The following is a 24,554-nucleotide window of genomic DNA, read 5'->3' on the forward strand; positions in this document are numbered from 1 at the left end:
GAGCAGGAAGCCGAATTGTTGCCACCCCACCGTGCTTATGATTGTACCATAGATTTGGAACCTGGAGCAGTTCTTCCATGTAGTCGTATTTATGCCCTGACAGAAGCTGAAAATGTACACCTAAAAGAATACCTAGATCGATACCTTGCTAATGGTTTTATCCGGCCATCTCAGTCTCCTGTGTCCTCACCACTGTTCTTCATACCGAAGAAGCAAGAAGGTAGCCTAAGAACTTGTATAGACTATCATGCATTAAATCAGGTCACTATTAAAAATAGGTACCCGTTGCCGCTGATTTCTGTTCTCTTGGATCAGATAAAGGGGAAGAACGACAGTGTCGACACCAGCTACCTTATGTAAAAGAAGCCTTATATCTCCCTACCACAGATCTCTAAGAAAAGGCCTTGCGAAGCTGCCATGATCATCCACTAGCGGGTCACAAGGGAATTGCTAAGACTCAAGAATTGGTACAGCGTTATTTTTGGTGGCCTGGGATGTCCGATCAGATCAAGAAATATGTTCAGTCTTGCGAGTCTTGCGCTCGAAGTAAACCAAATAGACAGGCTCCCCAAGGTTTGTTGCAGCCCTTGCCTACTCCCACTTCTCCATGGCATACAATTTCTTTGGATTTCATAGTAGACCTACCGTTAAGCAAGGGATTTGATACCATCTTGGTGGTGGTGGATACCTTCACCAAGATGAGTCATTTCGTTCCTCTGTCAGGAATTCCAACCGCAGTCCAGTTAGCTAAAGTATTTGGTGAGAATATAGTAAAGATTCATGGTGTCCCTAAGATTGTGGTCTCAGATCGAGGTCCCCAATTCATTTCTCACTTCTGGAGGGCCTTCCTAAAGGGGATGGGAATTGAGGGTAGATTGTCTACTAGTTATCACCCAGAATCCGATGGACAGACAGAAAGGATAAATCAAGAATTAGAACAGTACTTGAGGTTATTTCTGTTGGATCAAGGTGGGGAATGGTCAGAAAAGTTGTGGATGGCAGGGTTTGCTTGCAATAATGCGAAGAGTGCGTCTACTGGCTACTCTCCGTTTTATTTAAACTTTGGTAGACATCCTAACTTTATGATTACGCAAGAGGAGTTAGATGTCCCAGCAGCCAAGAGAGCCCTTTTAGATTTGAGATCGTTGCACAAATCAGCTGAGAAGAATTTAGAGAAAGCTAAGGCGTCCTATAAGAAGTTTGCAGATTCACACAGACAAGAGTCCCCACAGTACCAAGAAGGAGATCAGGTGTGGTTATCCACTAAGAATTTACATTTGAAGGGAAACAGGAAGTTTCAACCCAGATTTGTGGGCCCATATACCATAGAGAAGGTGTTAGGACCAGTTACTGTTAAATTGAAACTTACGACCAAGATTGGGGTGCATCCAGTTTTCCATGTATCCTTGCTGAAAAAGATTCAATCACCTATACGACTCATGAAACCTCCAGATCCACTAAACATTCAAGGACACACAGAATATGAGGTTAAGGATATTTTAGATTCCAAGTACCGTAAGGGGAAATTGAAATACTTAGTGGATTGGAAGGGTTTTGGCCCAGATGAAAGGTCCTGGGAACCTGTTAGTAATATCCATGCTCCCCAACTGCTGAAACGTTTTCACTCCAGATTTCCACACAAACCAGGACTGATGAATCGGTCCTTGAGAGGGGGTACTGTCAGGATTCATCGAGTGTCTACTGTAGTTTCCTCAAGACAGTTATCTAAATCCCTGTCATTGCCCCGCTCTACACAAGCTAATGTTTGGTTCCCTTGCTCCTCTGGTATGCTGAGAAATTCCGGAGGTAATCCGAGTCATTGAACAAGAGAACTGATAAGACTGTACATAGTTCCCCTCCCTAAGATGGCCGCTCAATGTCCCGTTTAGAGTATTTGAGAAGTGCGCCTTCTAGTGGGATTCTGGAAGTCGCGCGCTTCTAACTGCGCACTTCAACGAAGATTCCGTTCGAGAAGTTTTTCCTTGTCGCTGCTCCGCGTCAACTATTCATGACGGGAGAATTACAGCAATTATAGTAGGAAGTCAGAGAGTCATAGTAACTGGGAATACAGAGACTTTAGTAATATAAATTCCCACAGTGTGCTTTCACAGTTCAGAGAGGTACCACAGTCCTGACGAAGTTTTCGGCCGCTGTCTTTGAGCGGTGTCAACTGTCAACCAGATATCATAGCCGTTTTCCTGAAGAGACTTGCTTCCAAGAAGACTCGACAAGACTCGTCATAGTTGAGTATCCAGTAGAAGAGGTTCCTGAATTCTACTAGTAAGGTGTTATATCTTCACGTCAAGCCGTCAAGTACAAGAACTAAATTGTCCAGCATTCGTATTCCCCCCGGACATTCCCCCTTGCGTTTTTCCTTTCCTTTCCTCCCCTTTGTACCTTCCTGTATCCTTTTTGCGTGCTACGGAAATTCTGTTGAACTATTTCTTGTACCGCTTCCAAGAATAACATCTCTTCATAGAACCCCCGAGACCAAGTCTGGCAAAAGGCTTCACAGGTACTAGTTCAGTCAGAGGGAGAGTGAGAGAGTGTGGGAGGAATTATCTGGGGTAGAGATTCTAATGTACGCATATGTCTTCACTGCAGGAAGCTCAGCCAGATAAACAATACACATATAGAAGAGAGGCAAATACCTGGGCTGAAACTGGTAGGAAAACTTTTGTTACCCTTTTAAGAACAGTCTGCATAGTGAAGAAAGGTTTGTGGTATATTCTCTGCTTCTCTCCCTTCTGTGTATTAGGCACCTTCAGAGTAGACAGCAAGAAATATAGCAGTCACTAGAAGATAGAGGTGCCAGTCGAAGTACAGGTATTCTCTTCTCTGTCCACTTCCCCTTTCCCTGCTGCTGGTGGTCTTGTTCTTGAAGCGAGGGTACCGGTGGAAGGGTGATCGGGACATTCGTCAGTACTGCCCCTGCGAAGCGTTGGAGCACCAGGACTTCGTGACATTCAATCCGAGATATACACGTCTGCCCTCACTCTGAATCCAAACTCCCAAACTTCCACTTCCACCAGACCAGTGGAGGCTCCCCCTTTTAATAAAAGTGGAAACGTTGGTCGAAGCTTCTAGCAAGCCTCGCCTCCTTTTCCCATCAGATTCCGTACCACTCCGTGCCAAGGACACAGCATCGGTTGATCAGGCCTTTGCTATGACTTCGAGAAGGAGCCTGTACATTCCTCCGATAAGAACCGGTTTCTACTAGCACACAGAGTGCAGAAAACAAGTGAAAGCAAAACATGTCCTCTTCAGCTTCATGCAGGACAGAAAGGCCCAAAGCAAGATGGAATTGAAAAGCAAGATGACATGAGAGCATGTCAAAGGCAATATTCAGCACTACCATAAAGCAAGGTAAAGTCAGAAAACAGAATGGTCACCGCAAATAGTAAGAACTCCTAATTTTCACCAATGCACAATACAATACACATTCCTGCACAACTGCACACCTTCAAATACACATCCCACACGCTCTGCTCTTGGCAAGACTGTTCCACTCCATAACAGCTCCCACTGAAAGACAGCAAGATTGCAGAACAGAAGAGAAGCAGGCAAATGCAGGACCATCCGACATTAAAGCTAGAGTAAAATAATACACTAAAATCAATTAAAATGGTAATAGTTGGAGGTCATCATAGGATGCCAGACTTCAAAAGTAGCTCTTTAACTACAAGGTGGCGTTGTGCGGCTCCGCATCCGTCGTAGGCGTCGTGATCGCCGGGATGACGTCGCGGCAGCTACTTAGACGCCGCCCTAGCATGCTGATGTCAATTCTTTCTTTTTCGGAGAGAGCAGTACCCCCAGTCAATTTTTGACTGAGTTTTTTGGGACTTTAGTCTGTCTTTTGAGTCTTTGACTCTTAGTGTATAGGGATGCCGGGTTTAAAGTCTTGCGATGTTTGTCCTTGCATGATGTCTGTGACGGACCCCCACCGCTAGTGTCTCTACTGCCTTGGACGTGCCCATGACTCCGCGTTGAGCCCCGTTTGCTGGACCATGGCTCCGAAAACTTTGTGGGAGTGGTCCTGAAAGTTGCTTGAGGCCTGGGAGTCTGCCACGTGCCATTCAAGGTCCCGGTCTGGTGGGGGGTCGAGGGACCGGTCGCGGAGCTGCCACCATCGTTCAACGAAGCCTTCGCACTCAGGGTCAGGTAAGATGAAGCACAAGAAGTCAAAGAAGCGACGTTGCTTTTTGCATTCCCGGGCTCAGGGTGCGGGTGTTGCTTCCCCCGGTGCTCCGGCAGAGCTACGCAGTCGCTGTCAGTCTACCTGCCCTTCCCGGGTCCGTCGGCGACTCCAGCCCAGGTGCAGGAATTTCTGTCAGCCATGGCCCTCCTCTTTGGCCTGTCTGGCCCCATGGGCCTGACTGGGGGTCCTGCCCGTTTTTTGGCGGCGGCTCCAGCCCCGACATAGTCGACGGCTCCAGCCCAGCACCTTCGTCTCCGGCCTTGTGCCGCGAGACCCCCATGGATCCATGCAAGGATCGCAGCCGATGTCGGTTGACCTCGTACGATCTCCATCGACGTCTACGACATCGGTGTCGGCGGGCTACCCGACCAATGTCGTCCCCGGCTTCCACCCCGACGTGGAGACGGTGCCGGATCGGTGTCAATCAACGCTGTTTCCGACACCAATGGGGAATTTGTATCGCCATCTCCATCCTCCTCCATCTTTCTCACCTTCCCCGCAGGTTATGGAGGACGGGGAGGACTGGGAGGGGTCTGAAGACCGTCTTGCGGCCCAATGCCAGTTAGAACCGGACTGGGCAGAGGACTTGGAGGATGCCGGTGATCTGGATTTCTCACCAGAACCTGGCGCACTGTCTCCTTCTACCTTGGTTATGGAGGAGGGTTGCACTTATTCAGTGGTGTTACGTAGGGCAGCAGAGGCTTTCCACCTTGAGCTCCCTGCAGTGGCTGTCAGGACTAACCTCCTGACAGAAGTGCTTCGGCCGGCGGCTTCCTCTGCGGAGCCGCTGCTGTCCTTTTTTTAATGCACTTTCAGACGTCCTTTTGGGCAACTGGTCCAGGCCCAATACAGGGGCTTCTATGGATAGGAACGTGGCCCAACGCCATCGCCCGGACGACCCCATTTTCCTCTCCCAACACCCTACCCCTGAGAGCTCGGTTGTCTAAGCCTCTGCGTTCCGAACCGCATTCCCTCCCACACCTACGAACTGGGATTCCAAGAAACTAGAGCAGTTTGGGAAGAAGATGTTGTCTTCTGCCAGTTCAGGGCTGCGGTCTGTGAACACTGCATGCCTTTTGGGCCGTTATTCCCATTCTGTGTGGGATACGGTGGCGCAGGTGCTGCCTCAGTGTCCGGAGTAGGCCCGGACGGTGCTCTCCCAAGCTATTGCTGAGAGGAGAGATGCAGCCAAGTTCGCAATTCATTGTGGCCTTGCCTTGACACTGCCGACTCGCTGAGCAGAGTGATTTCCACGTCCGTGGTGCTACACCGTCACACCTGGCTGAGGACCACTGGCTTTTCAGGGAATGTCCAGAACACTCTAATGGACATGCCCTTTAATGGCACTCGCCTTTTTGGAGACAAGGCAGCTAGTGCTTTGGAGTTCTCTAAGGACTCGCGGGCTACGGCCAAGTCCTTGGGTCTTTAGGCCACGTGCACTCCTTCCGGGTCTGCTTTTCGCTCCTGTCGTGGCTAAGGAAGGGGTGCCCAGACACGTTCATTTCAAAGCCACAGGCCTGCGCAGCAACAGTCTTGGCGCAGCCATGGACGTGGGACCCGCCGAAGTGGGTCATGGGGCCAGCGGGCGGGTCAGTCCACTACCTCCTTTGCCACCACTGCCTCCAAACCTTTCTAGTCCGATGTTTAAGGCCCGCCAGACACCGGTGGGCGGCAGGATTCTCCATCACCTCCCCAGTTGGCGCACCATCACTACGGACAGGTGGGTTTTAAAGATTGTCCGAAGGGGCTACTCCGTCCCCTTCGAGACCACCCCTCCAGCCATGCCACCTCAGGACCACCGCATGTCGGGGGATCACTTGGCACTTCTCCAGCTGTAAGTCGCAGCCCTCTAGGCCAAGGGGGCCATCGAGCGTGTTCCGATGCCAGAAGTAGGTAGTGGTTGTTACTCCCACTACTTCCTGGTTCCATAGAAGGACAAGGGCCTGCTTCCTATCTTAGACCTGCGGAACATCAAATGATTCCTCCGGAAGGAGACGTTCAAGATCCTAACACTGGCTCAGGTCTTATCTGCCCTGGACTCACAAGACTGGAGGGTAGAGTTGGACTTGCAGGACGCTTATTTTCATATCCCCGTCCTGCTGGCCCACCGGCGTTACCTGCGGTTCACGGCAGGCCACAAGCACTTTCAGTTCACCGTGCTCCGTTTTGGCTTTACCACCGCCACTCGGGTGTTCACAAAAGTGATGGAGGTGGTCACAGCTCATCTGCGCAGATCAGGGATTTCAGTCTTCCCTATCTCGACGACTGGTTGTTAAAGGCTCGCCCACGGCAGTCGTCTCCCACCTCCAGACTACGGCTGTTCTCCTGCATTTGCTGGGGTTCTCCATCAACGTGTCTAAGTCGCACCCGATTCCCTCTTAGAAGCTCCTCTTTATCGGAGCAGTTCTGGACACGGGCAGTTTCGGTTTTATCCTCCTGAACAGCGAGGCTGGGACATTAGGTCTATGATTTCAACCTTTTGGACCTTGTCCTGGGTTTCAGTCAGGATGACCTTGAGGCTGCTGGGTCTCATGGCCTCCTGCATCCTGATGACTAATCATAACAGATGGCATATGTGGACTCTGCAGTGGGACCTGAAGTTCCAGTGGGCGCAGCATCAAGGGGACCTGTCCGAGTACGTCCAGATCTCGGTGGGCCCTGCACGACAGTTGCAGTGGTGGCTCACGAAACAGTACTGGGTGAGCAACAGATCACTCTCCCTTCCCCAACCGGAGCACACAGTGGTGTCGGATGCGTCCCTCCTGGGATGGGCCGGCTCATGGGAGAGGCGGAGATCCGAAGCCTCTGGCCGAGTCCAGGCTCCATCTCAACCTTCTGGAGCTCCGGGCGATCCTACTTGCACTGAAGGCATTCCTTCCCTCTGTCAATGGGAGAGTAGTGCAGGTGTTCAGACAACACCCACGCCATGCGATACTGCAACAAGCAAGGCGGGTGAGGTCATGGACCCTATGTCAGGAGGCTCTGCTTTTGTAGACATGGCTGGAACATCAAGGCATTTTCTTGGTGGTTCAACACTTGGCAGGTTTGTTGAACTCCAGAGCAGACGAACTCAGCTGCAGGTTCATGATGGATCACGAAAGGCGTTTTTACTCGGAGGTGGCGCATGGTTTTTTCAACAGTGGGAAAAGCCTTGGTTAGATCTATTCGCCACTAAAGAGAACGCGCAATGTCAGCAGTTCTGCACATTGAAATTTCCAAGGCGGCACTCGCTTAGCAAAGCTTTTCGTCACAAGTGGAGTTGTGGTCTATTGTACGCATTTCCGCTTATACCACTCCTACCCAGAGTGTTGAAGAATATCAGGCGCAACCAGCCCCCAGTCAGTCTTGTGGCCCCGGACTGGGCACGAAGAGTTTGGTATCCTGAGCTACTCGGTATGAGCGTGGATCCCCCGATCCAACTGCTTCTTCAGGAGGAACTTCTGTCGCAGCAGCAGGGGACGGTCCTCCACCCAAACCTGCCTAGCCTCCTCCTCCTTGCGTGGAGATTGAGCGGCAACAGTTAACTCCTATTGACTTACCTCCTGACGTCTGTGATAACATCCTGGCAGCCAGGCATCACCACTAAATCGGTATAAACCTGTAGGCGGAACACATTTGTGGCATGGTGCACAGCAAAGGCTGTAGATCCCCTTTCTGCCCCTCTTTCAGAAGTCCTCTTGTTCATTATTTATTTGGTCCGGCAGGGCTCTGCTCTGGGGACTGTTAAGGGCTACCGTTCAGCAATTTCGGTCTTTCTTAGGCTCCCTGATCAGCCCTCTCTTTTCAAGTCCCCTTTCGTAAATAGATGTTCGAGGCATATGAGCTGCAGATTCTCCACTTAGCAATAGATCGCCACCTGGTGTTGGGCTCGGATGATTGCAGGTTGTTGTCTTCTTGGAAGAAGTCTTTGTAGTCACGAGATAGGTGACTCCTCTCTTGGACAATACTGCACATGGTCATCGACTCCATCCTCAGATTGTGTTTTTCCGCCACTGGGTTCGGATGAAAGTTTTCCTCTCTGGCTAGAAAAGACTTTTATTGCATTTTTTCGAAGCGAGAAACTTTAGATAAACTTATTTCGACATAGAATAGACTTTTCGACATCACCAGCTACATTCCGGTGCGTCGATGCGGGCCGTTGGGCCTATCGGCGCCGTACGGCCTACGCCTCATGGACAGAACTCCATTCAAGAGATGCCCGGTATGTCGAGCAAAATTCCCTCATAGCGACCATCACGAGGTTTGCAACCTCGGTCTCTCGCCAGAACACGACAAGTCGACCTGCACAGCCTGTGCCTCCTTTCGATCAAAGAAAACTATTCGGGATCGGAGGGCCCGTCGTCACGAAATGAGAAGATCAGCGCCAGCACCGGAGGCCATCTTTGAGGAGATCGTCGAAGAAGACGTCTCCGAGGACGAAGATCCAATCGAAGATCTCTCCGAAGACGAGTCTCCACTCGTCGCCGAGGAAGACTCGCCTGATCTTCGGATCATATCGGGGGCAGAGGACTCGGATGATTCGATTCCATCTCGACAACCTGTGAGTACCACTGCCCCCGCACAACATACAATACCCAAGACAAAGGCAGCGGGCGGCACTCCACCCATGGGGCCCAGTCGAGACCGAAATTTACCCATTGATGCCCCGCCTTCGGGCTCGGCTCCGAGGAAATAGACTACGCCTTCCGGTGCCTCGGCGCCGAAAAAACATCACATGCCAATTCCACCTCCTCCATTGGCACCGAAATATCCTTCGACACCGAAGGATTCTTCGACACGAAGCCAAAACAACCTTCGGTGCCCAAAACCAGAGACTCTTTGGCACCTGAACTAAAAGACACATCGGTGCCAAAGCCAAGAACCGTACCGGACCCGAAAGATTCGACTCCGAAACCCTCCGGTTCCAAAAATAAAGAAGCGAAGCCAGATTCCGGCGCCGCAGGCCCAACAAAACCTGTCTCCACGCCGAAATCTACAAAATCGGTACCAAAGTCTCCAAGGCATGATACAGACAAGCCTAAAACACCTTCGGCACCAAAGAAATTGTCACAGGACTCGATCACTCCTCACAAGGCAAAGAACACTAATCAACCTCTATTGGCACCGAAAAAATCGACGCCAAAGAAGATTGTGGAACAAGAAGAATTGTTTAAACCAGATCCTAAACAGAAAAAGGTCTATATTAATCCAAAAACTGGACATGTGGAAGCAATTCCATATAAGAAAAGACCAGCAGACACACCACTTCCACCTGTGGTTCCTGCCAAAAAGGAGGACTGTGCAACTTCTCCAATGCATCCTTCCTCTCCTTCACCTTCTTCCTCTCCTAATCCTTACATTGAACCTATAACTTCTCCAGTTCAATCTCCTGCATCATCACACCACACTGACGAAGAGTATGATTTAGGTGGAGGCAATGATGTAACATACCCTTTAGATGAGGATGTCAGCCCACAATATCCCAAGGAGGACGAGGCATACGGTTTTACACCAGACATCCCTGAGCCTCAGTACTACCCAACAAAACCTTCCCCTACAGAAGATAGTATTGGTTTTAATCATTTATTAAATAGAGCTGCCCTTTACCATGGGGTGTCAATGCACTCCGATGCCATTGTGGAGGATTTCTTACTAGACACTTTTCAGCAGTCACAAAGGTCTACTCAAATATTACCTATGATCAAAGGGGTTATTAAACATGCACCAGATATTTTTAAAGATCCAGTAAGATGTAGAGTGCTAAATCCCAGAGTAGAGAAAAAGTATAGACCAGCACCAGCTGATCCGGTCTATATTAAAGGACATCTGCTTCTAAACTCTTTGGTAGTGTCAAATGCACGTAAAAGAGCAAACTCCCAAACTTCTGGTGACACCCCCCCGCCTGATAAGGAATCAAAAATTATTGATGAGTCAGGAAAAAAAATAGCAAACACACAAGCTTTACTTTCACGCTATGACAGGGCTCACTACGACCAACTAGAAAAGTTAATGGAACATCTCCCTGATCAATACAAAGATCAGGCAGCAGAGCTTTTACAAGAAGGCAAACTAATATCTAATGCCTCAATTAAATGCACACTAGATGTAGCTGACACAGCATCCAGAGCAGTCAATACTAGTGTGATTCTCAGACGTCATGCATGGTTACGCATCTAAGGTTTTAAACCAGAAGTACAGACTACCATCCTAAACCGGCCCTTTAATCAAAATCAGTTGTTTGGGCCGGAGGTAGACAACACACCAGAGAAAATAAAAAAGGACACAGACACAGCTAAGTCTATGGGTGCGTTACAATCCACCCAAAATAAAGGTTCTTTTCGCCCCCCTTCTATAGAGGAGGCGCAAAGCAAACCGGTACAGAGACCACATCATCTTTTAAAACGAATACGCAGACCTCCTCTAATAAAGGATATTTTAGAGGAGGATAAAGAGGCAACAACAACAAGGGAAGAGGCAGAGGTAATAACAACAACTGCTCCTCTTCCACTCCCAAACAGTGACTTCCCTCTGCCTCCCCTACAACATTCCACTCCTGTAGAGGGAAGGCTTTTACAGTTCCTACCTGTCTGGAACTCCATCACAACAGACAGGTGGGTAAGACAAATTATCCAACATGGTTACTGCCTAGAACTCACAGCAACCCCCCCAAACATACCACCCAGGCAGCGTCCAATGTCCACAGACCATATAACTCTGCTTCAACAGGAAGTTCTAGCACTTCTACAAAAAGATGCTTTTCAAGTAGTTCCTTTAGAAGAACAAGGAATAGGAGTTTACTCCCTGTACTTCCTAATTCCCAAAAAGTACGGGACATTAAGACCAATTCTCGACCTCAGGCCCCTCAACCACTACATACAATCAGATCATTTTCACATGATCTCTTTACAACAAGTACTCCCATTACTACAGCAGGAAGATTTTCTGTCCACACTAGACCTAAAGGACGCTTACTTTCACCTTCCTATACATCCTGCGCACAAGAAGTATCTAAGGTTTATCATACAAGGACAACACTATCAGTTCAAAGTCCTTCCATTCGGGGTCACAACAGCACCACGAGTGTTTACAAAGTGCTTAGCAGGAGTAGCAGCTCATCTCAGAAGACAACAAATACATGTCTTCCCTTACCTAGACGACTGACTCATAAAAGCAACATCGTTCAACCAATATGTACAGCACACAAAACAAACAATTCACACATTGTTTGACTTAGGATTTACGATAAACTACACCAAGTCACACCTAGAGCCTTCGCACGTTCATCAATATCTAGGAGCTACCATAGACACATCTACAGCTTTAGCGTATCCCAGTCAAGCCAGGATTCAAAGTATTCAGAACTTAGTCTCCCTTTTTCAATGCCAGCACTCTCTCCAAGCCAGAGTGTTTATGAAACTAATAGGCATGATGGCGTCTTGCATCTTTATAGTTCCTCACGCAAGACTGCAAATGCGCCCAGTACAAGAATGTCTAGCACAACAATGGAATCAGGCTCACTGTCAGCTCACAGACCTGGTGTTGGTAGACAGCCGTACATATCACTCTCTGCAATGGTGGAACACCAAAAACATAACAAAGGGACGGCCGTTCCTAGACCCTGTTCCACAGATAGTACTAATGACAGATGCATCCCTCACAGGATGGGGAGCCCATCTCTTGCATTATACCACACAAGGTCAGTGGAACAATCAACAAACAGTTCCACCTCAACCATTTGGAGTTGCTAACAATTTTCCTAGCACTCAAAACTTTTCAAGTACAAATACAAAACAAAGCTGTCCTAGTCCGGACTGACAATATGACAGCCACGTATTATATACAAAAACAGGGGGGGACACACTCTCTGCAACTGTCCCAGCTTGCACAGAACATTTGGAGATGAGCCATCCCTCAAAACATACATCTGACAGTAGAACACCTTCCAGGAATTCACAATCAGATAGCAGACCTGTTGAGTCGTCAGTCACAACAGATTCACGAATGGGAGATACACCCACAAGTTCTATAACCATTCTTCCAAATGTGGGAAAAGCCACAGATAGACCTGTTTGCCACCCATGAAAATGCAAAATGCCCAACTTTCAGCGCCAGGTTCCCACACCCACGGTCTGAGGGGAATGCAATATGGATGAACTGGTCAGGCAGATTTGCGTACGCTTTTCCGCCTCTCCAACTCATTCCACTAGTAGTTCGCAAGCTCAAACAACAGTCTCTCAAACTAATACTAGTGGCCCCCACATGGGCACGCCAGCCGTGGTTCACCACGCTGCTGTATCTGGTTTCACATCAGAAATTACGGCTCGCGCCATCCCTGCTAACACAGAACCATGGAGAAATAAGGCACCCAGAACCAAGCCAACTGAATTTGGCAATCTGGCTCCTGAAGTCCTAGAGTTTGGTTACTTAAACTAACCACCAGACTGTATGAATATCATTAAAGAAGCTAGAAGACCCACTACCAGAGCATGTTATGCTGCTAAGTGGAAAAGATTTGCAATATACTGTAACAACAATAACATTGATCCACTGGATGTTTCCATCCAAAATATCATTTGCTACCTTCTACACCTACAAAGGTCCAATTTGGCTTATTCTTCCATACGCCTGCATCTAGCAGCAATTGCAGCCTATTTACAAAAAAGACAACATCTATCTTTCTTTAGAGTACCTGCAATAAAAGCATTCATGGAAGGATTAAAACGAATAATCCCACCTAGGTTACCACCTGCACCAGTATGGAATCTAAATGTGGTCCTTACAAGACTCATGGGCCCCTCTTTTGAGCCATTACATAAGTGTGAACTGCAATTTCTAACATGGAAAAATGCTTTCCTTGTTGCCATTACCTCTCTCAGAAGAGTCAGTGAAATACAAGCATTCACAATAGAAGAACCATTTTTTCAAATACATCCTAACAAAGTGGTTCTTAGACCCAATCCTAAATTCCTACCAAAAGTGATTACTCCTTTTCACCTAAACCAATCAGTAGAGTTACCAGTGTTTTTTCAAAAACCGGACTCTGTTGCAGAAAGGGCTTTACAAACCTTAGATGTTAGAAGAGCTCTACTATATTACACAGACAGGACTAAATCCTTCAGAAAGACAAAACAACTATTTGTATCTTTCTCTCCCCCACACAAAGGCAATCCCATCTCTAAAGGAGGAATTGCCAGATGGATTGTAAAGTGTATTCAAATATGGTATCAAAAAGCTAAACGTACACTAACAGTTCCTCCTAGAGCACCCTCCACTCGCAAACTAGGAGCCTCTATGGCTTTCTTAGGAAACATACCACTAGAGGACATATGCAAGTCAGCAACATGGTCTACAGTACACACCTTCACTAAACACTATTTTGTTGATGTGCAAGCCAAGCAGCAAGCTGCAGTGGGCCAAGCTGTTCTTCAAACACTATTTCAGTATGCTGCAATGGATACAAGCGACCACCGCTAGGGTAGACACTGCTGCACAATCGTTGCTAAGTGTAGGATCTGCAGCTCATATGCCTCGAACGGAAAATGCTACTTACCAGTATGCATCTTTTCTCGGCATGTAGAGCTGCAGAGTCCTACACGCCCTCCCGCCTCCCCGGGACTTGTGTCCGTTCCAGTACTCATCTTAATTAGATGCAAACGCATGGACATCCTTTATCTTTACTTCTACTAACTCCATCATTTCCCATCATGGCGAAAAACAATCTGAGGATGAAGTCGATGACCATGCGCAGTATTGTCCAAGGGAGGAGTCACCTATCTCGTGACTACAAAGACTTCTTCCAAGAAGACAACAACCTGCAATCATCCGAGCCCAACACCAGGTGGCGATCTATTGCTAAGTGTAGGACTCTGCATGTCTACATGCCAAGAACAGATGCATACTGGTAAGTAGCATTTTCCTTCTCAAAGGCATTACTCACCTTTTCCCTCCTATTCCGTTTGTTATGCCGCAGTGGGACTTGAATCTGGTTCTTACGTATTTGATGTGCGCTCCTTTGAGCCGCTTCACAACTGTCCTCTTTGTTTACTGACTTTAAAGACTTCTTTCCTGGTTGCCATCACCTCCACTATGCGCGTGAGTGAGCTCCAGGCTCTTTCCTGTAAACCTCCTTTTCTGTCGTTCAACCGGACACGGTTGTGTATATCCAGATGCCGCTATTCGTCTTTATATTTTCAGCTGTGCAAAGTATGCAGATGATGAAAACAGCCAAAGCGTTTCACCCAAACATGGGCTTCTTCAGGGCAAAGAAAAATATTTGGCAGTAGAGCTAACTCAACTGCCTGAAAGACGGCCTCCGGACATGTCACTGTTCACATGGGATTCAGGTTTACTCAGTGAGAATCCCCCTCCTACCAGAGAGCTTTGTTATTCACCATTCAGAATTAACAGTTCTCGCCGCAATATTGACTACAATTGAAGGATTACTTTCATCGCCAAATATTTTTCTTTGGCCTGAAGAAGCCCATGTTTGGGTGAAACTCATTGGCTGGTTTCATCATCTGCATACTTTGCACAGCTGAAAATAAAAAGACGAATAACAGCATCTGGATATGTTGTCTCATTGAATGCTTACACTTTGCTCTGTTCTTTATATGTTGCCTCCCATTTAAACTAGCTTGCACACAACAGTTCGGGGTGGATGACCAGCTCTTTGTTGGGTACGTAGGCGCCAAGAAAGGCTGGGTTGTAAACAAGTGGACTATCTCCTGCGGGCTCGTCTTGTGTATAAAAGCTGGTTATTCTCTGGCTAAAATTGAACCTCCGATGGAACTATGCGCCCATTCTACCAGGGCGACAGCAGCTACTACTGCATTGGGACGTGGTGTCTCCCTGCAAGACATCGGTCAGGCAGCCACGTCGGTCTCGCTGCACACTTTTACTAAGCATTATTTCCTTGACAGCCAGGTCCAGAGAGACTGCTTTTTTGGACTTTCTGGTGTGATTTTGGTTCGCAGACCCACCACCGGGGTTGGTATTGCTGGGGTATCTATTCTAAGGTAAGTAATCTATTACTAACGTGTCTCTTTCAGATGCACAAGTTACTTACCTTCTGTAACAATATATCTGTAAGAGACATTAGTTAGTGATAGATTCCTTACCGCCCCACCCATCCTCCCTGTTCTGTAAACTGATTACTAGGGTTAAGGTCATCCCTTTCAGGGTCCTAGTTTCAATGCACCAGTGGTCAGTATCTTGTATGGCTCTGAGTTCCTGGCGCGGAAAGTCGTGTACAGAACTGACGTTAGCGTGTGAGGGCGGGGTCTAAGTAGCTGCCTCTACGTCATACCGAAGATCATGACGCATACTCCGGACACAGAACAGTATGACTCCACCTTCCGACGCGCAGGGGTACTGCTGACGAAAACTTTCCGGATCCTGTCTGATGCCTGGACGTAATTCTAAGGTAAGGAATCTATCACTAACTAATGACTCTTACAGATATATTGTTACAGGAGGTAAGTAACTTGCGCAACTGCATAACAAAAGGAGAAACTGCGCTACGCTATAATCCTACTCATGATAGGAGACTGTGTTTTGTTTCTGCTAAGAATCGTTACATCATTGTATATGTTAGGGAGCATCAATCTGGGGTAATGGAGGAATGTTTCCCTAATATACTGTGGATGTATTTTAAGACTATATGAAATGTGGCAAAGTCAGTAGAAATGTTTTGAATGCAGTATTGCTTTGAGAACTATATCTGAAATACTTCGTCCTACATACACCTGTGCTAATAGAAAATGAAATGCAACATGAATTTTGTATAATACAATGGGTATGTTTTTTCTGAATAAATGGAATGTTTATTTTATAATGATTGTAAAGTGAAGATGTAATAATTTTTGTAAAGTAATTTGTATATATGTATATTGTTTGTAGCCCTGAAGAAGTCTGCAAGGACGAAACACGTTGGCAACGGTTTTACCTTGTCAGAGAGAAAAAAAGTAATCAATAAAGAATTTAAGAACTCTGCTGAATTGCCCTTTTGTCTGATCATGAGATCGAATTATGTGAAATGAATGTTTAAGCTGTATCAAGGCTTGTTTTTGGAAAATCGCTGTATATTTACTTATGAACTCAAACCATGTGTGCTGGACTATTGTGTTTTGGAATTGAGAGATTTTGTGTATATCTGGAGGCTTAGGGGTATTGAGTCTCCGGTCCTTAGCACCTAGTAAACTGCACCTATCTTTTAGTGGAGTAATTTATATCACAATCTGCTTTGCCTCAATCCCCTCACAATTTGCATTGTAGTTACAACTATATAGTGTACAGTGTTTAAAAATAGTTTCTGCAAATATTTTTCCTTTGCACATCACAAAGTGTTCTGATATGTTTTGCTCCTATTTAAATCTTTGTTTGCACCACACTTCCGAATTAAGCGGTGGTGTAATTCCTATATATATATTTTGAAATATTTGCAAAAAAAACTTACTATCTTCTGTTTCACAAGGATTGTAAGATCACTTGACAAAAACCTCTAACTCTAATAAGAGAAAGGAAAGTAAACCCAAGATAAGCAGCAATTAATAAAAAGACAAACTGGCATTTGACTTCTGTCCTTTAACAGACAGCAAATGTGTCAAAATAAAAAAAAAAGCTTTAAAGGCGTCTTTATTGTTCATTCATTATCTGAATGAACAAAACACCTGTTCCTTTGCAGTTTGTTCACTCGTCAGAATGGATAGGAACGTACTATAAATAGCTCGACCTGATAAAAATCAGACTCGCCATAGCAAGTGGGTGAGTAGATCTATTGAAGCCTGAAATGACTTTGGCATGGCACACAGTGAGTGTGCCATGTCATGTTTTTGCTCAATTTGCACCATGACACCCAGTCTACAATGGCAGCCTGCATGCAGTTTGTAGGGGGGGGGGGGGGTTCCGTTAGGGTGGCATAATACATGCTGCAGCCCTAATGGATCAGTGACAGATCTTCGACTTGCTCAGTTTTTCAGATGACTTTGAATGAACATAGGCCTTCTTTCAAAACCTTACTACCAAGGCTTTGTGTTCTCACCGGCGCATCCGCCCCTTGCCTTGAAGACTGCCTCAAGAATACACTCACAGTGATGGAAAAAAAGCCCTTCCAGTACTGTCTCCAGTGCCTATCCTAATTCTTGTGGATCGACCATCACCAGGTTTGCAATATCTGCCTTTACCCAGGCCGTGACAATACCATGTGTGAGGCCTGCTTCACTTCCAGATGAAGTAGACTCTCTGACACCAAAATCAGAAATGGGCACATCAGAGAATACTGAGGCAGGAGTCAGACTGACATCTTCCAGGAACATGGCAGGAATATAGCAGACAGAAGCCAGCCCCTCGGAGGCACAGTCCCTCCAGCCTTCCCCCAGCCTGGACGCAGCCTTATCCTCTGAGTTCAAAGATTTGGACTGTATTGATTCGGGTGCCTAGCAGCCGCGGAAGACGACTCCAGTCGTGAGTGAGAGTGGCATCAACACACAACTTAGGCCAGCACTATTGCTCCGAGTTGAAGCAGAGCCCTGCCCCAAAGGGGTTAGGTGTCAATCCCAGTGTCTTCAAAACAGCCAGTCAAGCCACCTACGTCTTTGGGCCATGGTCTGCACTAACCAAAGGCTTCGGAGACAACAGTGCTCCCTTCTCCAGGCACTGATCCAGCTTATCCAGGACTCTCCATTGTCGGTCCTGAAAGGCTGTATCCATGCCAGATTTTTAGCATGCCCCCATTTAGATATCTTAATAATCGGGCATGGTCCCTCCAGGACCGACTTAAGAGAACCCTGTGCTTGCCCATCGAACCAGAAGAGCCTACACAAGCCTCAGGTCCCTTTAAAACAAGGAGAGCCTTCAGCACCAACACCAAAACCCACATTGGTACCAAAACATACATCAGCACTGAAATCCGTCTCCATGTCAAGTACCCCTTCATCTCCATCAGTACATTCGGTGCCGAAAGCACTCTCTACGACCGGCTCTCAGTTATCTAAATAACCCATCCTCCAGCGCTCATAGGAGGAGCTGGATGCACAGCAGAAACACCTGGTTCGAGGCTTGTGGGCTGCTGAATTCATATCTGTGCATAGATCGCCGCCTAGTGTTGGGTCCGGATGATTGCACATTGTTGTCCTGGAAGAGTCTTCGAAGTATCACGAGATTGGTGGCTCCTCCCCTGGACTACAGTGTGCATGGGCATCCTCTCCATCTTCAGATTGTTTTTTTCCGCCATTGGGTTCGGATGTACTTTCTTGACTCAAGTTCGGAATCAATATAAAACACTTTTCGCAAGGCCAAAAGGCCTTCGGGGCGTCTGTATTGTCTCTCGTTCGGTGCCTGTACTTGATCCATTTCTTCAAACAGGACGTCGAAGGCCGTTTGCCTTTTCGACCCCAAAGGCCCCCACAACGATCGACGATGGAACAGAGCCCGTTCAAGAGATGCCCCATCTGTAACTCCAAATACCCTCACATTGATGTGCACCCAGTGTGCAATAAATGTTTATCTCCGGACCACGACGAGGCCAGCTGTATGGCCTGTTCCAAGTTCCGTTCAAAGAAGACGTGTCGACTTCGACGCGCCGCACGACAGTCGGCGCAGAAAACGGCGCCTGACCCGGAGAACATCGTCGAGGCCGATGACGATGAAGGCGTCGATGAAGAGGATCCTGACCGTCAGTCGGACCCTGCGTCGGAGCAAGACTCTAACTTCGATGTGGACGAAGAAGAAGACTACGTCCATGAAGAAGACGTCGTCGAGGTAGGAGACGACGCAGAGGCCATCGGAGCCGTCGATGACGACTCAAGCGATGAGCAGGGCCCACCCGCAGTCGCGGGGCCCAATACTGACACTGTACTATCTACGGCTCAGGTCGAGGCATTGCCGGAAGGCCTTAGCCAAGATTTTAATCCACATTCTATAGCCCCGCGTCAAGGCCCGGCTAAGAATACTTCTAAGGAGCCATCGGTCGATCCACCAAAATCGAAACCGAAACCGACAGATGCAAAATCGAAACCGAAACTGCTGAAGACAGTCCTCGAATCGACGGCCTCGGATTTGTCGGCTCCGATCAAATCTAAAAGGGTTATTGACCCTTCGGGGTCACAAGGGGGCGTCGGCCCGAAGAGCGGGGCGCCGGAACCTGTCTCTACGGTCAAGCACGTCGCTTTCACGCCGTCGACGTCCAAACATGGCGACACTGGCGAAGGACTCAAGGCTAAAAAGACTGTCGATCCGAAGCTTACAGCCTCCAAGCCAATGTTAAGCAAGGCCTTCGAGTCGAAGAACAAACCCGACCAGAAAGAGCTTATCGCGTCGAAGCAAAAGACCGTGCCTGCTGCGCACCAGGAGCTCGAGTCGACGCAAGGCCGCAAGCAAGCTGGTGATCCAACAAAGTCAGTCGGATCGAAGACAACGCCACCCTCAAAAAAGGTCGGTTCGTCTCCAGTGCTTCCTCCACCAATTAAATACGGACTGCCGCCAACCGCTCGACCCACAGCGTTCGAGCCACAGAAGAGTACCGGAACGTCCAAGAAGGTATCAGTACTTTCCAGGTCTCAGTCCATTCAGGAGGAGGTGGTGTTCCAGGCACCCTCATATGACAATCAGTCGAAGCTGTTCATCGACTCCAATTCTGGCAGACTAGCCATTCACAAACGGAAAATCGCTCCAGAACATCCTTTGGAGTCATACAAAATCCCTCTCAAAAGCAAAAGGGATTCTGCCACCTCACCTGTTCTCTTTGAACCTGTGGAGTGTGTTGTGTGTTGTGTGTTGGCATTTATATAGCGCACTGCTACCCGTAGGCGTCCTGGCGCTTCGACCGCTGCGAAACCCTTCCTGGCTTCCCTGAGAGATGGTCCCTTAATGGGTATCTCCAGGGTGCGACCAGGCATCCCCGGCGGTCTGGGGGGCCGTTAGTGAAGATGAGGCAAGCTAATGCCCAGAGTTGCCGAGTGTGACCGCTGATCAGAGTGGGCACCGAGGCGAGAGAATTATCGAGTCTGCTGACCCTGGTCCAGAAACCTGCCGCGCCGGGAATCGAACCCTGGTCCCGGGCCGTCCTCTGCTCTCGGGTCTGCCGCCTCTAACCAGTGAGCCACACTACTTCCTAGTCATAGGAGTCATATGCACAACACTATGCCTATTCTCCCACACGCACCAATGAGGATGTGGGGGAGGGATACAATGAGGATGAATTTACTTATCCTGCTGACACAGATCAGGAGGAACCTCAACCCTGGACTGAACCTGTTGACCCTGATGAGCCACACACCACGCCTGATACTCAGTCCTATACTGTCAAAACCTTGCCTACTGAAGACACGGCGGCGTTTAACGCATTGATTGAAAGGGCAGCCAATAACCATGACGTGGAAATGCACGCTGACCCAGTGGAGGAAGACTTTCTGTTTGATACTTTCTCAACCTCAGAAAGATCAGTAAATACATTGCTTATGCTAAAGGGTGTCCTTAAACATGCTACTGACATTTTCAAGGAGACCACAAGGGCAAGGGTTGTAAACCCAAGGATTGAAAGGAAATACCGGCCTGCGCCTGTGGACCGTACGTACATTAAAGGCCAGCTCCCATTGGACTCCTTAGTAGTGGCTAATGCTCGCAAGAGAGCAAACTCTCAAACAAGTAGTGATGCTCCTCCTCCGGACAAAGAATCCAAAATCTTGGAAGCTTCTGGCAAACGTGTAGCGGCTCAAGCGGCTAATATTTGGAGGATCTCAAATACACTGGCCCTATTAGCCAGATATGATAGGGCTCACTACGACAGGTTAGAGCAGCTACTACAACACCTGCCTGATGTTTATAAGGAGGGAGCAGAAATGCTGATACAGGAAGGAAAATTGATTTCAAATGCATCCATCAAGTGTGCACTCAATGCAGCAGACACAGCAGCTAGGGCCATCAACACTAGTGTAATGCTGAGACGGCATGCCTGGCTCCGCATCTCTGGTTTTAAAGCAGAGATCCAAACAACTTTGCTCATTCAGCCAGTTAACCCTGACTTTGTTTTTGGTCCTGATGTAGACACGTCCCTTGAAAAGATTAGAAAAGATACTGAGACAGCAAAATCCATGGGGGCTCTGCAGTCACAACAGTTCAGGGGCGGTTCCTTTCGTCGCTCCGGTAACAGGGGAGCCTCTAGAAGTCAAGCATCGCAGCAAGCCCAATACAACAAGGGGAGCACGCAGACCACCTATAACAAGAATAACAGCGGTGGATATTGTGGAAACAGCACCAAAGGCAGAGGACGTGGAAATAATAATGCCAGATCCTCCGCCACCAATAAACAGTGACGCCTTGTCACTGCCCCCAGACCATATAACACCAGTCGGGGGAAGACTCCAGCAGTTCCTGCCAGTCTGGGAAGGCATTACCACAGACAGGTGGGTGAGACAACTTATCCAATACGGCTATTGTCTGGAACTAACCTCCACTCCTCCCAACATACCCCCAAGGCACCGTCCTATTTCCGCAGAGCACATGCACTTATTGCAGCAAGAAGTAATCTGCATGCTGCAAAAAGGGGCCATAGAACTCGTGCCTTTAGAACAGCAGGGTACAGGGGTGTACTCACTGTACTTCTTAATCCCAAAGAAGGACGGGTCTCTCCAGCCCATTATAGACCTCAGACCCCTGAACCAGTACATCTTGTCAGAACATTTTCACATGCTGACTTTACAGCAAGTTCTACCATTGCTCGGTCAGGGGGACTTCTAGCAACCCTAGACCTAAAGTATGCATATTTCCACATTCCCATTCACCCAGGGCACAGGAAATATCTCAGGTTCACCGTCAACAACCAGCATTACCAATTCAAGGTCCTGCCTTTCGGGGTCACTACTGCCCCCAGGATGTTCACCAAGTGCTTAGCGACGGTGGCTGCGCACCTTCGAAGACAACACATCCATGTCTATCCTTACCTGGACGACTGGCTTATCCAAGCAAAGTCAGCCCAGCAATGTGCCAGACACATGTCCCGCACAATTCACCTCCTACACAGTCTAGGATTTTCACTGAATTACCCAAAATCACACCTTCAGCCCGCACATGTACAACAGTACCTAGGTGCGACAAAAAAACACTCTGACAGCAACAGCGCAGCCAAACTCTGCCAGAGTCAACAGCATGCAATTGCTAATTCAGAAATTCAGGCCCCAACACTCACTCCCAGCCCAGGTATTCATGCAGCTGATAGGTATAATGGCCTCCTGCATCTTCATAGTCCCGCACGCGAGGCTACACATGCGTCCGCTTCAGGAGTGCTTGGCACGACAGTGGAACCAGGCTCATGGACATCTGAAAGACCTAGTGTTGGTGACCGGTCGTGCATACAACTCTCTGCATTGGTGGAACACACAAAACCTTTGCAGGGGACGACCTTTCCAAGAGCCTGCCCCACAAATAGTGCTGACAACGGACGCATCTCTCCAGGGCTGGGGAGCGCATGTCCTCCATTATACTGTGCAGGGACTATGGACGACGCAGCAGCAAAAGATGCATATCAACCTGTTGGAGCTGATGGCAATCTTCATGGCAATGAAGGCATTCAAATTGCACTTGTGCAACAAAGTTGTGCTGATCCGGACGGACAACATGACTGCCATGTATAACATCCAGAAGCAGGGAGGCACACACTCTCCACAATTGTCTCATCTAGCCCAGAGCATGTGGAAGTGGGCTATTCAAAGAAACATGTTCCTCATGGCGGAACATCTCCCAGGCAAGGACAACCAGATGGCGGACCTGCTCAGCAGGCACAGCCATCAGATGCACGAGTGGGAGATACACCCCTCGGTGCTCCAACCATATTTCCAGCAGTGGGGTCATCCATAGATAGACCTATTCGAAACAAAGGAAAACGCAAAATGCCAAACCTTCGCCGCCAGGTTCCCACACCCGCAGTCTCAGGGCAATGCGATATGGATGAGCTGGTCAGGCAGATTTGCGTACGCTTTTCCTCCAGCACCGCTCATACCGCTAGTGGCACGCAAACTGCGGCAGCACTCCATGACGCTCATCCTGGTTGCTCCAACGTGGGCAAGGCAGGCCACGGTCCTGGAACTTTCAGTGGTGCCTCACCAACGGCTGCGCCTCACGCCCAGTCTCCTCACTCAGAGCCATGGAGACATTCAGCACCCAGATCCACAACAGTTGAGCCTTGCAATATGGCTCCTGAGGTCATAGAGTTTGGCTACCTCAACTTGCCCCCTGACTGTATGAACATCATCAAGGAGGCAAGACGACCTACGACTAGGGCATGCTAAATGCAATGCATGCAAATGCATTGGCATTTATATAGCGCACTACTTACCCGTAGGGTCCCAAGGCGCTTCGACCGCTGCGAAACCCTTCCTGGCTACCCTGAGAGATGGTCTCTTAATGGGTATCTCCAGGGTGAGACCAGGCATCCCCGGCGGTCTGGTGGGGCCGTTAGTGAAGATGAGGCAAGCTAGTGCCCAGAGTTGCCGAGTGTGATCGCTGATCAGAGTGGGCACCGAGGCGAGAGAATTATCGAGTCCGCTGACCCTGGTCCAGAAACCTGCCGCGCCGGGAATCGAACCCTGGTCCCGGGCCGTCCTCTGCTCTCGGGTCTGCCGCCTCTAACCAGTGAGCTATGCGGCCAAATGGAAGCGATTTGTCATTTACTGTTACAATAATGACATTAATCCGCTAGATGCGTCCACGCAAAACATCATATGTTATTTGTTGCATCTATACAGATGCAATCTGGCATATAGTTCCATCAGGATACATTTGGCCGCCATGACAGCATATCTTCAAAACAGGCAGCATCTTTCCCTTTTCAGGGTGCCTGCCATTAAAGCTTTTTTGGAAGGACTCAAGAGAGTGATCCCTCCCAGACACCCTCCTTCACCTGTCTGGAATCTAAACATAGTTCTCACCAGACTAATGGGACCACCCTTTGAACCTCTTCACTCTTGTGAGATACAGTTTCTTACATGGAAAGTGGCTTTTCTGGTAGCCATCACATCGCTAAGAAGAGTTAGTGAGCTTCAAGCCCTAACTATTCAAGAGCCTTTCATACAGATTCATGCTAATAGGGTAGTGCTACGTACCAACCCTAAATTCATGCCTAAGGTGGTGTCGCAGTTCCACATTAATCAAACCATAGAACTGCCAGTTTTCTTCCCAAATCCAGATTCTGTGGCAGACCGAGCACTGCACACCTTAGATGTTAAAAGAGCTCTCCTGTATTACATCGACAGGACAAAGGATTTTAGAAAGACTAAACAACTGTTTGTTGCCTTCTCTCCACAACACAAAGGCAACCCCATTTCCAAATCAGGTATAGCCAGATGGATTGTTAAGTGCATACAGATCTGTTATCAAAAAGCTAAAC

At 48.2% G+C, this 24,554-nt stretch overlaps 2 protein-coding genes across 2 annotated transcripts in view; both read left to right on the forward strand.

Annotated features, from left to right (window-relative positions):
• LOC147748826 (PAN2-PAN3 deadenylation complex catalytic subunit PAN2-like) overlaps window positions 1-24,554 on the forward strand; it is a 771,836-nt gene that overhangs the window by 253,110 nt on the left and 494,172 nt on the right. The gene's annotated exons all lie outside the window — the stretch shown is intronic.
• LOC147748828 (uncharacterized) lies at window positions 19,890-22,352 on the forward strand. Its single transcript, XM_086936486.1, has 2 exons — window positions 19,890-19,929; window positions 20,296-22,352. Exon 2 carries the CDS (start codon window positions 20,554-20,556, stop codon window positions 21,484-21,486), a length of 933 nt encoding a protein of 310 aa, XP_086792612.1. The 5' UTR covers window positions 19,890-19,929; window positions 20,296-20,553; the 3' UTR covers window positions 21,487-22,352.

This window comes from Lissotriton vulgaris, chromosome 1_1 (assembly GCF_964263255.1).
Source record: "Lissotriton vulgaris chromosome 1_1, aLisVul1.2, whole genome shotgun sequence".
Classification (NCBI taxonomy): Eukaryota; Metazoa; Chordata; class Amphibia; order Caudata; family Salamandridae; genus Lissotriton; species Lissotriton vulgaris.

Excerpts from the sequence above, each read along its gene's own strand:
- LOC147748828 (XM_086936486.1), top strand. The coding sequence starts at position 20,554 with ATGCACGCTGACCCAGTGGAGGAAGACTTTCTGTTTGATACTTTCTCA.